The 14495-nt window shown below is 46.0% G+C and overlaps 1 protein-coding gene across 1 annotated transcript in view; it reads left to right on the top strand.

Moving 5' to 3' along the window:
* Nucleotides 1-8725: 8725 nt before the first annotated feature.
* The window catches only part of timm21 (translocase of inner mitochondrial membrane 21), a 33091-nt gene continuing 27321 nt past the window's right edge, over nucleotides 8726-14495 (top strand). The window contains exons 1-2 of the mRNA XM_070872489.1: nucleotides 8726-9109; nucleotides 13465-13527. Coding sequence (XP_070728590.1) covers nucleotides 8803-9109; nucleotides 13465-13527 — 370 coding nt within the window. The 5' untranslated portion in view covers nucleotides 8726-8802. The remainder of the gene's footprint in view (nucleotides 9110-13464; nucleotides 13528-14495) is intronic.

Genomic DNA, 14495 nt, shown 5'->3' with positions numbered 1-14495 from the left:
TGCCCAATGGATAAATATTGGCCAGGACACCGGGTATAACTCCACTGTTCTTCTTCAAAATTGTGCCATGAGATCTTTTATGTCCACCCGAGAGAGCCGACAGAGTCTCAGTTTAAAGTCTCATCCAAAAGGCGGCACCTCACCACTGTACTGGAGTGTCAACCTAGATTTTTGTGCTCAAGTCCCTGGAGTGGGACTTGAACCCACGACCTTCTGACTCAGGAGGCGAAGATGCTACCCACTGAGCCACAGCTGACAGTCAAAGTCACAAGGCTGCTTTAATAATTTGAAAGCAGACACACTAAAGTTTTCTCCAGGGGTAGCTACACATGTCTTAAGTCAATGTAAGAATGGGGCACTGCCTATTTGAAACCTGACTTAGAATTGTCAACTCTGGTGGGAGGTATTTCACGTGATGTTCTGATCACATGGCATCTGACCATGTCACTCCTAATCACATAACTTGTACCATTGTTATTGCATTTACCTTAGGTACCCTGTAACTGAGTATCTTTGCTCCTAGTTTTTCGTCAGCAACTGCATCACCTGCAACAACAGTTGTGAGGAGCTCATCTTCTTTGTCACTAAGATTGAGACCATACATTCAGCTGCACCTGCCACTTCCCTCCCACCGCCTAGCCCACCGGGCCAAACAACAACAACAACAGCTTGTATTGATATAGTGCCTTTAAAGTAGTCAAACGTCCAAAGGCACTTCACAGGAGTGTTATAACACAAAAATTAGCCACCAAACCACATGAGGAGATATTAGGGCAGATGTCCAATGGCTTGATCAAAGAGGTGGGTTTTAAGGACTATCTTAACAGGAGGAAAGAGAGGTGGAGAGGTTTACGGAGGGAATTCCAGAGCTTAGGGTCTTGGCAGCTGGAGGCACGGCCACCAATGGTTGAGTGATTATAATCGGGGATGCCCAAGAGGGCAGAATTAGAGGAACGCAGATATCTCGGGGGTTGTGGGGCTGGAAGGGATTACAGAGATAGGGAGGGGCAAGGCCATGGAGGGATTTGAAAATGTTACGTTTAGAATAACTCCACAAGACTGTATATTGTAAGCTCAAACTGTTGTGACCTTGGTCTCTTTATTGTAAGTCCAGAGCGAGGAGGCAGCATGGTAGACTGCCTTTTATACCTGCTTGCCCGGGGTGTGCAGGTGACACTTGGGTCTCCCACAGGTGTGCTCCCATTGGTAATGTTTACATACATAACATCATTCCCGCCCCCCACCCCCCACCCCGCAAAATCTTATGTACAAGTTATTTACAAGTTGAGGCGATCCGGGGCTCTGCGTTCCCGGGTTGATCACCTGAGTTGAAGTCCTAGCATGGGGGATTTGGTCACATCATTGCTGCGCTGCGGGGTGGCTGGTTTGGTCGGACTGTCGGGCATGGTGGATTCATCCTCATGGTTGACCGCGAGGTCGATTGCTGGTTGGGTGTGTGGGTGGATCAATAATGGCAATGTCCTCTTCAAACTGTTCTTGGTTGTCAGTGAACCACAGTTTGGTCTGATCCAAGTGCTTTCTGCACGTTTGTTCGTTCAAAAGTTTGAAAACAACACTCTATTCCCCTCCTTGGCTAACCCAGAAACCCATTTGTGACAATGACCATAATTAAAAACAAACACAGGGTCATTAATTTCAATGTCACGTGATACAGCCGTGCGATCGTGGTACACGTTATGCCGGTGACGCCGGGTTTCTACGTGATCATTGAAATCCGGGTGGACTAAGGAGAGCCTGGTTTTGAGTGCTCTCTTCTTTAGCAATTCTGCAGGGGGAACCCCGGTAAGCGAGTGGGGTCACGTGCAGTAGCTGAGCAGAATCCGAGATAGCCGGCTCTGCAGGGAACCATCCGTTACGCTCTGCTTGATGGTTTGTGTTGTGCATGGAGAAAGAGTCAGCCTGAACACTGTGAGCTCAAAGTAAAGTGTGACCTTAGTCTTTTATTGCAGGTCTCCAGAGTGCCTCACCAACCTGTGAAGCCTTCTTAAATACCTCTGCTCCCAAGGGATTGTGGGATTCTTTGGGACTCCGGGGAATGAGCCCTCTGGTGGCTGTACAAAATAAATACAAGTTCACATATATAACAGTTTGGACTGCCCGTTCCGCTTGACCACTGGATGCGGGCTTCAACAGCGCAGACCTGACATGCTTGATGCCATTGCGGGTCATGAACTCGTTGAATTTTGAGCTGGTGAAGCATGGACCATTGTCACTAATAAGGATGTCAGGCAAACCATGGTTGGCAAACATGGCCCGGAGGCTTTCAATGGTGCCAGTGGACATATTATTGTACATTCAATCCATTTAGAGTAATTGTCCACTGCTACTAGGAACATCTTTCCTAGAAAGGGGCCAGTGAAATCTACGTGGACCCTTGACCACGGTTTGGAAGGCCATGACCACAGACTCAGTGGGGCCTCCCTTGGTGCATTGCTCAACTGTGAGCAAGTGTTACATTGTTGTACGCATGACTCCAATCCCGAGTCAATGCCGGGCCACCAAAGGTGCGACATGGCGATAGCCTTCATCATGACTATGCCTGGGTGGGTACTGTGAAGGTCGTGTATAAACGTTTCCCTGCCTTTTTTTGGCAAAATTACGCGATTCCCCCATAGGAAGCAGTCCGAAAGGATGGACATTTCGTCCTTGTGTCGGTGGAATGGCTTAATTTCATCTTGCATTTCCCCTGGGACCGCCGACCAGTTCCCATTGAGGACACAGCTTTTTACTAGTGATAGCACCGGGTCCTGGCTAGTCCAGGCCCTGATCTGGCAAGCCATGATGGGTGACCCCTCACTCTCAAAAGCATCCATTACAAGGAGCAAGTCTGCGGGTTGCGCCATTTCTACCTCGGTGGTGGGCAATGGTAGCCGACTGAGGACATCCGCACAGTTCTCCGTGCCTGGTCTGTGGCGGATTACATAATCATACGCAGATAACGTTAGTGCCCATCTTTGGATGTGAAAAGAAGCATTGGTGTTAATACCTTTGCTTTCCGAGAATAACAAAATGAGCAGCATGTGGTTGGTTTCGAGCTCGAATTGGAGCCCAAATAGATATTGTTGCATTTTCTTAACCCTGTATATGCATGCTAATGCTTCTTTTTCAACCATACTGTAGGCTCTTTCAGCCTTAGCTAAGCTTCTGGACACATATGCAACTGGTTGCAGTTTGCCTGACACATTAGCTTGCTGTAACACACAACCGACCCCGTGCAAAGATGCATCACAAGCTAGTACTAAATGTTTACACGGGTCATACAATACAAGTAACTTGTTGGAACATAGCAGGTTTCTGGCCTTGTTAAAGGCTATCTCTTGAGCTTTACTCCAAACCCAGTCATCACCCTTGCGTAGCAATAAATGCAATGGTTCCAGCAAAGTGCTCAACCCCGGTAGAAAGTTACCAAAATAGTTGAGGAGTCCCAGGAACGAACGCAGCTCTGTCATATTCTGTGGTCTGGGTGCATTCTTGATGGCCGCCGTCTTGGACTCCGTGGGTCTGATGCCGTCCGCTGCAATCTTTCTCCACAGAAATTCGACCTCTGGCACCAGGAAAACACACTTGGAGCATTTCAGCCTGAGTCCCACTTTGTCCAGTTGCTTGAGAACCTCTTCCAGGTTGTGCAAGTGTTCGGTGGTGTTGCGGCCAGTGATCAAGATGTCGTCTTGGAACACCACAGTGCACGAACCGATTTCAGCAGACTCTCCATGTTCCTCTGGAAGATGGCCGCCGCCGAACGAATCCCAAAGGGGCATCTGTGGTATATGAACAGTCCTCTGTGCATGTTGATGCATGTCAATTTTTTCGAAGGTTCAGCCAGCTCCTGTGTCATGTTAGCAGAGGTTAGATCCAGCTTGGTGAACGACTTCCCCCCCTGCTAGCGTTGCAAATAGGTCATCCGCTTTGGGTAGTGGGTACTGGTCCTGTCACGAGACTCAGTTGATCGTTACCTTGTAGTCCCCACAGATTCTGACCGTCCCATCGCTCTTCAGCACTGGAACAATTGGACTGGCCCACTCGTTGAACTCGACTGGCAATATGATCCCCTCTCGTTGTCCAGCTTAATCTCGACTTTCTCTCGCATCATGTATGGAACCGCTCGGGCCTTGTGATAAACGGGTCATGCATCAGGGACTAGATGGATCTGCACTTTGGCGCTTGTGAAGTTGCCGATGCCTGGCTCGAGTAACAACGGGAATTTGTTTAGCACTTGGGCGCACGAGGCGTCATCCTCCGAAGACAGTGCTTTGATGTCGTCCCAGTTCCATCAGATCTTTCCTAGCCAGCTTCTGCCGAACAGCGTTGGGCCATCGCCTGGTACAATCCATAGTGGTAAATCACGCATAGCTCCATCGTACGATACCTTCACTGCCGCACTGCCAATGACTGGTATGAGCTCTTTGGTGTAAGTGCGCAGCTTGGTGTGGAATGGACTTAGTTTTGGCCTTTGTGCCTTGTTGCCTCACAGTTTCTCAAAAGCCTTGTGGCTCATAATTGACTGACTCGCCCCCGTGTCCAATTCCATGGAAACTGGAATGCCGTTTAATTTAACTTTTAACATTATTGGAGGGCTTTTGGTGGTGAAGGTGTGTACCCCATACACTTCCTCTTCAGCCTCGGGTTGAATTGCCTCTCTTACTCGTTCAGCATGATCCGCACCGGATCGGTCATCTTCTGCCGACTCTGCCACGTGGTGAGTCACAGCACGTCTGCACATTCGCTGGAGGTGTCCCATTGTTCCACAGCCCTTGCACATTTAGTGCTTGAATCGACATTGATGGGCTCGATGATTATCCCGGCAGCGGCAACACAGTGCTAATGGATTCACATTCAAGCCCCACGGCGGACTCGGAGTCATCTTAGGTCTGGCCTCTGTTGGCGTTTAGGTCCTGCCACGTACAGTTCTGCCTGCTGAAGGCATTATTTTATGCACAGTACTTGCCGGTGAGTTCCGATGCTGCAAAGATATCTGTTTAGTGTTATCGTTCGTGGACATAAAAACCTGGGCTATCGTGATGGCCTTGCTCAGATCTAGGGATTCGGCAGACAGCAGTTTGCGAAGAATGACCTCGTGGCCGATTCCAAACACGAAAAAGTCCTGCAACACTTCCCCCAAAAATCCAGCAATTACACACAGTCTCGCAAGGCGTCTTAGATTGGCGACATAGCTCGTCACGTCCTGGCCCTCGGAACGATGGTGCGTATAAAAGCGATACCTGGCTATCAAGATGCTCTCCTTCGGCTTGAGGTGTTCCCGAACTAGCGTGCACAATTCTTCATATGTCTTGTCCATTGGTTTTGTCGGTGCTAGCAGATTTTTGATGAGGCCATATATCGTGGACCCGTAAACAGTGAGGAGAATCGCCCTGCGCTTGATCGCGATTTCTGCCTTTTCCAGCTCATTGGCCACCAAGTACTGGTCAAGACGCTCATCGAAGGCTTCCCAATCATCACCCTCAACAAATCTCTGAAGAATACCAACGGCAGCCATAACTGCATGAAAGTTCGTGATCTGTTACTCGTTGCCAATTGTTACGTTTAGAATAACTCCACAAGACTGTATATCTTAAACTCAAACTGTTGTGACCTTGGTAGTCTGCCTTTTATACCTGCTTGCCCGTGGTGTGCAGGTGACCCTTGGGTCTCCCATAGATGCGCCCCCTGGTGGCAAGTCTTACACATTGGTAATGTTTACATACATAACAGAAAACAAGGATGAAAATTTTAAAATCGAGGTGTCGCTTAACTGGAAACCAATGTAGGTCAGCGAGCACAGTGGTGATGGGTGGTTGGAACTCGGTGCGAGTTCGGACACGGGCAGCCGATTTTTGGATGACCTCAAGCTCACGTAGGGTAGAACGTGTGAGACCAGCCAGGAGTGCATTGGAATTGTCAAGTCTGGAGGTAACAAAGGCATCGATGAGGATTTCAGCAGATGAGCTGTGACAGGGGTGGAGATCGGGGATGTTACGAAGGTGGAAATAGGCGGTCTTAGTTATGCTGCCGATATTTGGTTGGAAGATTAGTTCAGGGTCAAATGTGACTGCAAGGTTGCGAACAGTCTGGTTCAGCCTCCGACAGATGCTAGAGAGAGATATGAAGTCGGTGGCTAGGGAACAGAGTTGGTGGTGGGAATCAAACAATGGCTTTGATCTTCCCAATAGGAGAACGTTTCTGTAATTCCTGGGTATGCTGGATATTCCTGGGCATTCCAGGAGATATGGCAATGCTAACCTTTATTCTTCTCATCAGTGTCTCCTCCTTCACAAACTCCATTGTACCAGGGGCAGACTTACAATGTGGGAAACCAGGAGATTTACTGAATGCCCCCCGTGAATAATTCCACTGTATTAAAGACACGGCCATTTTACGTGAGAATCCTGAGGAATAACATGTCGTTCTAGTGGTGCCAGTCCGCCCCTGTGTTATACCGGTCCTCTCGCACATGATATCACACATTCCCATTACTCCCGGCTTTCCCAAGCTCTACTGACCCCCTGCCCCAACATAACCAATTTCAAAGTTCTGTCCTCATTTTAAAATTCTTCCGCATCCTAATTCCTCCATTGAGCGATGGTTTCTACCAATGGAATGAGTCAGTACATGCCCTCTGCTCCTTTGACTCGGGTTTACTGCTTATACTCTGTTCCTCCACACTACCATTGTTGGGTGGGTCTTTGGATCCTTTCCTCTCAGTTCTTTCAAAAGTCTCTTAGTTCTGTTCTTTCAGTTCTGTCTCCCCACTTAATTTCCATCATTCCCACTTAGTGTCCTCTTTCTTCTTCTTGTGTTGCATCCCGAGACTTCAGTCAATTTTTAATAAATGTAAGTGGACATTGATGGTGCAAAAACTATTTCTAGGAAGTGGTCTGACAATAACTTTTGTGGGGAAATTTTCAATTTTTAAGTTCTAGCTTTCAGTGATTTCTGTACTTGGACCCCTAAATCTCTCTGCTCCTGCACTGTTTCTAATTTCTCATCATTTAGAAAATGCTCTGATCTATCTTTCTTTGATCCAAAGTGGATGCCCTCACACTTCCCCACATTGAACTGCATCTATCAGTTTTTCCCACTCACTTAACCTATCAATGTCCCTTTGCTCCCAACTACACTATTTACAGTGTCACCTAACTTAGTGCCGGCAGCAAACTTAGATAGATGGCTACCTATTCTTTCATCCAAGTCTTCCTTCATTTACAGCTTTGAGTGCTAGGAAATGTTCATCCCTAGACTTGTATTATGACGGATCTTGCCAGCCGGCGCAGATGGGGGTCCCCAGTGGAGGGCTCTCTACACAGGAGTCCTTGCCTGTTCCATTGGGGGTCTGGCATGGAGAGTGTTGCACCGAGCAGTCCCATCCAATCGGCTTTTAAGCAGATTCATGGACTCCAAGGCTGCCTGCAATTTTTGCGGCCTCGGTGAGTGCGTGTTTAATGTCTATGTTATGTGTGAGAAGTTACAGCCCCTCTTCCACTATTTGAAGGGGCTGCTCCCCAAGTTATGGCTGCACTTCTGTCCCATGCTCCTGATCTTTGGCCACCCAGTACGCAGGGGGGTGGGGGTAGCGGACAAATCAGACGACCATGGCGTGGGGCTGCACCCGGGCCTGGCCAAAGTGGCCACCCACAGGTCCAAACAGCGAATGGCTGCCTCGCTTTCACAGCTATGTCTGCGCCTGGATGTTCCTGGAGTGGGAGCACGGTGTGTCCGCCGGTATGTTTGAGGCAACCACCAGAAGGACTGGCAGTTGACACCAGTAGCAAAATTATAATATTTTGTGCTGTTTTACTTATAATTTGGAGTTTATTGTTTGTGCCCCTTTAAAAAGGGGGCACTTTTGTTAATATAATTTCGACTGATAGAATGGTTACCACCCAGGCAGAGTAGGAGTCCATTCGGCCCGTTGAGACCGTGCCGGCTCTCTGCAAGAGCATTTCAGCTAGTCCCACTCCCCCACCCTTTCCCCGTAGCCCTGCATTTTTTTTCCTTCAGGTACTTATCCAATTCCCTTTTGAAAGCCACGATTGAACCTGCCTCCACCACCCTTTCAGGCCGTGCATTCCAGATCCTAACCACTCACTGCGTAAAAAAGTTTCTCTTCATGTCACCTTTGGTTCCTTTGTCAATCACCTAAAATCTGTGTCCTCTGGTTCTCGAACCCTTCTGCCAATGGGAACAGTTTCTCTCTATCTACTCTGTCCAGACCCCTCATGATTTTGAACACCTCTATAAAATCTCCTCTCAACCTTCTCTGTTCTAAGAACAACCCCAGCTCCTCCAGTCTATCTATGTAAATGAAGTCTCTCATGCCTGGAACCATTCTTGTAAATCTTTTCTGCACATTCTCTAAGGCCTTCACATCCTTCCTAAAGTACTGGGCCCAGAATTAAACACAGTACTCCAGTTGTGGCCGAACCAGTGTCTAATAAATGTTCATCATAACTTCCTAATTCATCCTAATTGGCATTTTATGACAGTTCGACTTGCATTGTGTTTAAGAACATTAGCAATAGTTCTGTGCCTTGGAACAGTTGTGGACCTGGAATAGATGTACTCCCACCATTTTAGCAACATGCCCCACTGCAGCTGAAACCAACACAGAGGAAATGCGGAAATGCAACATGGGAGTTGTAGTTTTCTATCAAGTTGCATTCAGCAAGCAGAGGGAACTACATGTCCCACAGTTCCGTTCAAACTCTGATTCGGCTGAAGAATGGCAGCGATATAAACAACATATTCCAGGCAAATGCAATTTCTCGGTCTTTGCAATTAAAAAGAATGGCGAGCGTGTCCTTTTGGCGAGCGGTGCACACACACAGAGCAAGGCTGGTGTCCCAGTACAAAGCGCAGCTCTTCCCGACAGCGACCGGACTCTGTACCCCGCTCTCAGTGAGGTCCGGAACTGTTGCAGTCAGCGCTACTCTGCTGCACAAACTGCACTCGCTCTACTGTGCTGGGCCAGCTCCCAGCCGGTGCATCTTTACCGACATCAAGCTGAGAAGGAATAGCGGAGCTCCAGAGAGGAAGCAAGACAACAGAGTGTCCCTAAAAAGGAAGACACCGCCCGCGTCAGCAACTCAGAAAGGTAATTCTTGCCAGAACTAAAACTGTGTGTATAACACTAGTTAGTCTTACACTAACCTTATCTACAACAGCTAGTCCACTTCTTTCCTTCAGTCTCCACATTTAGCCCAGAATCAAAAGATACGTTGGAAGAAGATGGAGAGGTGAGTGATCCCAGGGAAATAGTCTATTGGAGATGATCTGCAAATTCAAAGAAATTGTATTTATGCAGCATCTTATCAAGTTGCAGGACATCCCAAAGTGTTTCACTAAAATCTACCCGACAAACTGGGAAAACTGCCCAGGTATGCCCTGTCTACAAAAAACAGGACAATTCCAATCTGGCCAATTATCGCCCAGTCAGCCTACTCTCAATCATCAGCAAAGTAATGGAAGAGGTCATCCATCCAGCGGCACTTACTCACCAATAACCTTCTCACCGGTGTTCAATTTGGGTCTGCCAGGACCACTCGGCTCCAGACCACAATGCAGTCTTGGTCCAAAAATGGACAAAAGAGCTGAATTTCTGAGGTAAGGTGAGTGTGATTGCCCTTGACATCAAGGCAGCATTTGACTGAGTGTGGCACCAAGGAGCCCTAGTAAAACTGAAGTCAATGAGAAATCTCTCCACTGGCTGGAATCATACCTGGCACAAAGGAAGATGGTTGTGGTTGTTGGAGGTCAATCATCCCAGCCCCAGGATATTGCTGCAGGACTTCCTTAGGGCAGTTTCCTAGGCCCAACTATCTTCAGCTGCTTCATCAATGACCGTCCCTCCATCTTAAGGTCAGAAGTGGGGCTGTTCACTGATGACTGCACAGTGTTCAGTTCTGTTTGCAATTTCTTCAGATAATGGCGCAATCCATGCCCGCATGCAGCAAGACCTGGACAACATCCAGGCTTGGGCTGGATCAGTGGCAAGTAACATTCGTGCCACACAAATGCCAGGCAATGACTATGTCCAATAAGAGAGAGTCTGGCCACTTCCTGTTGACATTGAATGGCATTACCATCATGGAATCCCTCACCATCAACATCCTGGGGGGTGGGTAATCATTGACCAGAAAATTAACTGGACCAGCACCATAAATACTGTGGCTACAAGAGCAGGTCAGAGGCTGGGTATTCTGTGGCGAGTGTCTCACCTCCTGACTTTCCAAAGCTTTTCCATCATCTACAAGGCACAAATCAGGAATGTGATGGCATACTCTCCATTTACCTGGATGAATGCAGCTCCAACAACACTCCAGAAGCTCGACACCATCCAGGTCAAAGCAGCCCAGTTGATTGGCATCCCATCCACCACCTTCAACATTCACTCCCTCCACCACTGACACAATGTGTCTGCAGTGTGTACCATCTGCAAGATGCGCTACAGCAACTCGCCAAGGCTTCTTCAACGTCACCTCCCAAACCCGTGACCTCCACCACCTAGAACAGGGGTGGGTAATTATTTGTGTTTGAGGGTCACTTAACAAGCTTTAGTGAGCTGCTGAGGGCCACACACCAATCACGAGATTCCGCGCAGTTCGCTCACCAGCTCCTGCCGCTGAAAGATTTCATGTGCAGCAAATGTAAAGGGATGTGCACGCAAAAAAAATCAGAACATTGCATAAACATAAATGTAAATATTAGTCAGATACTATCTTAAATACACAAAATTTAGTGTAAAATAGTAAAATCTTCTGTTACAAAATGAATGAAATGATTGATCGATTTACATGTACTGAAAGTCTACGTGGCTCGAGTCTGCAGGGTTTCCGACGCGAGAAGTGCCCTTTTTTTAGTGCGCTGAGTACGGGAGCCCGAGGCTGTGCAAGTCTTGAACTACAATCGCAAGCCATTACCTGGAGCCCCTGTGTTGCAGGATCCACTCCCGTGTCTAAGACGGGGATGAGAAGTCCCTTGCCGCTGTACTCTGAGTGAGATTGTGTGCTGCAATTACCCTTCACTTATGGCGTATTGTACTGCTGATCACATGGGATGCACACCATGCTCTACTATCAGCTGAGTGTCAGCTGTGGCTTAGTGGGTAACACCCTCGCCTCTGAGTCAGAAGAGAGTTGAGCAGAAAAATCTAGGCTGACACTCCAGTGCAGTGCTGAGGGAGTGCTGCACTGTCGGAGGTGCCGTTTTTCAGATGATATGTTAAACCGAGGCCCCGTCTGCTTTCTCAGGTGGACGTAAAAGATCCCATGGCACTATTTCGAAGAAGAGCCGGGGAGTTATCCCCAGTGTCCTGACCAATATTGAAACATATAAGATACTGAGGGGGCTCGACAAGGTAAATGCAGAGAGGATGTTTCCCCTCCTGGGGGAATCTAGAACTAGGGGGCATAGATTCAGAATAAGGGGTCGCCCATTTAGAACTGAAATGAGGAAGAATTTATTCTCTCATAGAGGCTTAAATCTGTGGAATTTTCTGCCCCCAGAGAGCTGTGGAGGCTGGGTCATTGAATATATTTACGGTGGAGGTGGACAGATTTTTGAATGATAAGGGAGTGAAGGGTTATGGGGAGCGGGCAGGGAAGTGGAGCTGAGCCCAAGATCAGATCAGCCATGATCTTATTAAATGGCGGAACAGGCTCGAGGGGCTAAATAGCCTGCTCCTATTTCTTATGTTCAATATTTATCCCTCAATCAACATAACAAAAACAAATGATCTGGTCATTATCACATTGCTGTTTGCGCACAAGCAAGCTCCCACAAAGTGGCTGCCGTGTTTCCTACATTACAACAGTGGACTACACTCCAAAAAGCACTTCATTGGCTGTATAGCACTTTGAGACATCCAATGGTCGTGAAAGGCACCATATGAATGCAAATCTTTCTTGAAAAGTATGAAATGCTACATTGTCAGACATTTATATTAGGGCTAAGATGAACAAATGTGGTTATTTGCAAGTAAAATATTATACAGAGAACGTAATATACAAATGAAACCACTGGTAAGATATTTGTAGATAAAATCTGTCCATGGATGGTGAAAATACCATTTTTTTGGAATGTATCTCTTGCATAGCTCACCATACAATGAGGTTTGTGGATGTTGTACAAGCCCATGAAATTCAACTGTCACTTCTAGAATCTGAAGTAAACTGAAGATTACAGAACAGCCCATAGTTGTTGCGCAGTTTCTGGTTGACCAAAGACAAGTTCTATTCCCCAAGGTCAGAGATATTATTAGATGGCAGTTTTACACACTTTGCCTGGCTCTCACACCTGCCATGGATTTAAACACTGTACATTTGGTCCTTTTCTTTCACGTTATCAGATCAATCAGTCTGGCCTATTATCCCGGAGACAATTCTCCATTTTGAAATTCAGTAAGGTAAGGCAGCATCCATTTTCCCTATTGGCTATGTAACACTTAGGGCATTTCATGTCCTCGGGATGACCCAATGTAAATGCAAGTTATTTCTTTGTACAAGAAATGTAGTGATTTAAAAAAAAAATTATGTAGAAATTGACCTAGAAATTCCGGCTTCTGCGGGTCCGTACGAAGTGTGTACAGACCCGGGAAGACATTGCAAAAAAACAGTTTTCAGCGCACAATGCGCATGCGCAGAAAACCGGCTTTTCCGATCTGTCAAGCTCTGGCTTGACAGATCTAACACATCTCGGCAGCCAGGACATTCGCATGGGCAAGATTGCGGTATTTACCCATATCTTGCCCAGCGGATGTCCTGAAAACTTTTGCGTCTGATAAAAGCAGGCGCATAGCCTACTTTTACAGGTGTAAGAGTTTTAAAACATACAAAAACATAGTAAAATAAAATTTTAAAACCACATTTTAATGTTTAAAACCCTGCCCACTAAGGTAAATTTATTTTAAACCATAATTTAAAAACTTTTTTAAAAAAATTGTAAAAATATATATATATTTGTAATAAGACATTTATTAACTTTTAATTTAAATTAATCTTAAATATGTGTTTTTTTTCCCTATTTTTTATTTGTGTTTGGGGGGGTGTTTCTCATAATGAGAATTCCTACTTACGGAGTTCCCATTATTATGAATGAGAAAATACTGTACCTGGATTGGCTGCAGGGAGAGGAGGCCTCAGGACCGGGATCACTGGTGGGCACAGCAGGATAAGGTAGTTGCGCATCTTTTTTACCTTTTTCTGTCAAGCGCCTGCAGGAACCAGAGGACCGAGATTTCTAGGCCATTAATTTCATTTAAAATTGAAGTATTTTCTTACAGTAACCCAAGGATAAGTTGTAAAGTCTTTTATCCTCGAGTATTTCATTAACATTTAAGAATGATGTTCAGCATAATCGATCAAATCATGCTAATGCTGGTAATTTATACCTTTTTTTAAAATCACAAGGTTAAATGACCGAGGCTTGTTTCAAATTCTTGTGCCCCCTCAGTGAAAGAAGCTGGAAAAGACATTACCTATCTTCTCGTAGTGTTGGTCGGGATTGGCATAACGGGTAAGAGATCTTTTGTGTATATATCTTTGTACTTGTCCCACTGATGAAGGTTGTCAATTGTTGAATGCCTTACATAATTCCACAGTCGCTATATCACAGTGGCAAATTATATATTTTTTAATAGGACTGGAAGGAGTAATGAGGGGGAAAAGAGTGCTTAGGGTATAATGCCTCGAATACAAAGCTATAAATTAATTGCAAGTAAATAATTCCTTTCAGATGATTTTAAATTGCTCTTTTGGGGAGGTACAGGAAAGCAAAACAGTAGTCTTCAGTATGTTTTTAAATTGTCTTCCATCTTCATAGACCATGTATACCTGTGGTAAGCTGCAGACTTTCTCCTGGAAACACTGGTTCTAGATCTAGGTTCTCGGCCAGTTCTAGAAGAGGTATGACAGTGGCCTGGAATAATTCTTTTCCTGATTTCCCGCCCCCCCCCCCCCCTTACTAATTAGACTGACTGCAGAACTTTTGTGAAGGTGAAAATGGTATTTCACTAGGAAGCATTGAGAAACTCTGCTCAACATGTTGTAGATGTCGAGAAGCAAAGTGTGGGATTAGCCATTTATCCATTCCAAATTGACCAAAATATACGGATATCAGCGATGATTTTCAACTTTTGTGGGATGGGGGGACTGCTGGCAAATATTGTCGAAACCCTGACCTAAAACTTTTTTTTGGAAAGATCTGATGAAATGTAATTTGGGACCTGATGTGTTGTAATAAAATGTCACTCTTACTGTTATTATACGGTGTTATATAAATCTACAGTAAATTTCATATGTGCATACATGCGAACTGTTTAACCTTCATAAAACCAAAGCCTGCATTTATGTTTCTTTGATTCACTGTGAGTTCTAACAGTTTGATGGAGCAGAAGGCCGAAGTGGAACTTGAAAATTACTACTGATAAGGACGTGGAAGTATTTCCAAACATTTTGTTTACAGGTTACCAAAGTTCAGACAGT

This window comes from Pristiophorus japonicus, chromosome 1 (genome assembly GCF_044704955.1).
Source record: "Pristiophorus japonicus isolate sPriJap1 chromosome 1, sPriJap1.hap1, whole genome shotgun sequence".
Classification (NCBI taxonomy): domain Eukaryota; kingdom Metazoa; phylum Chordata; class Chondrichthyes; family Pristiophoridae; genus Pristiophorus; species Pristiophorus japonicus.
Note: the sequence above shows the minus strand (reverse complement) of the source record. Positions and strands in the feature narration are given on the sequence as shown.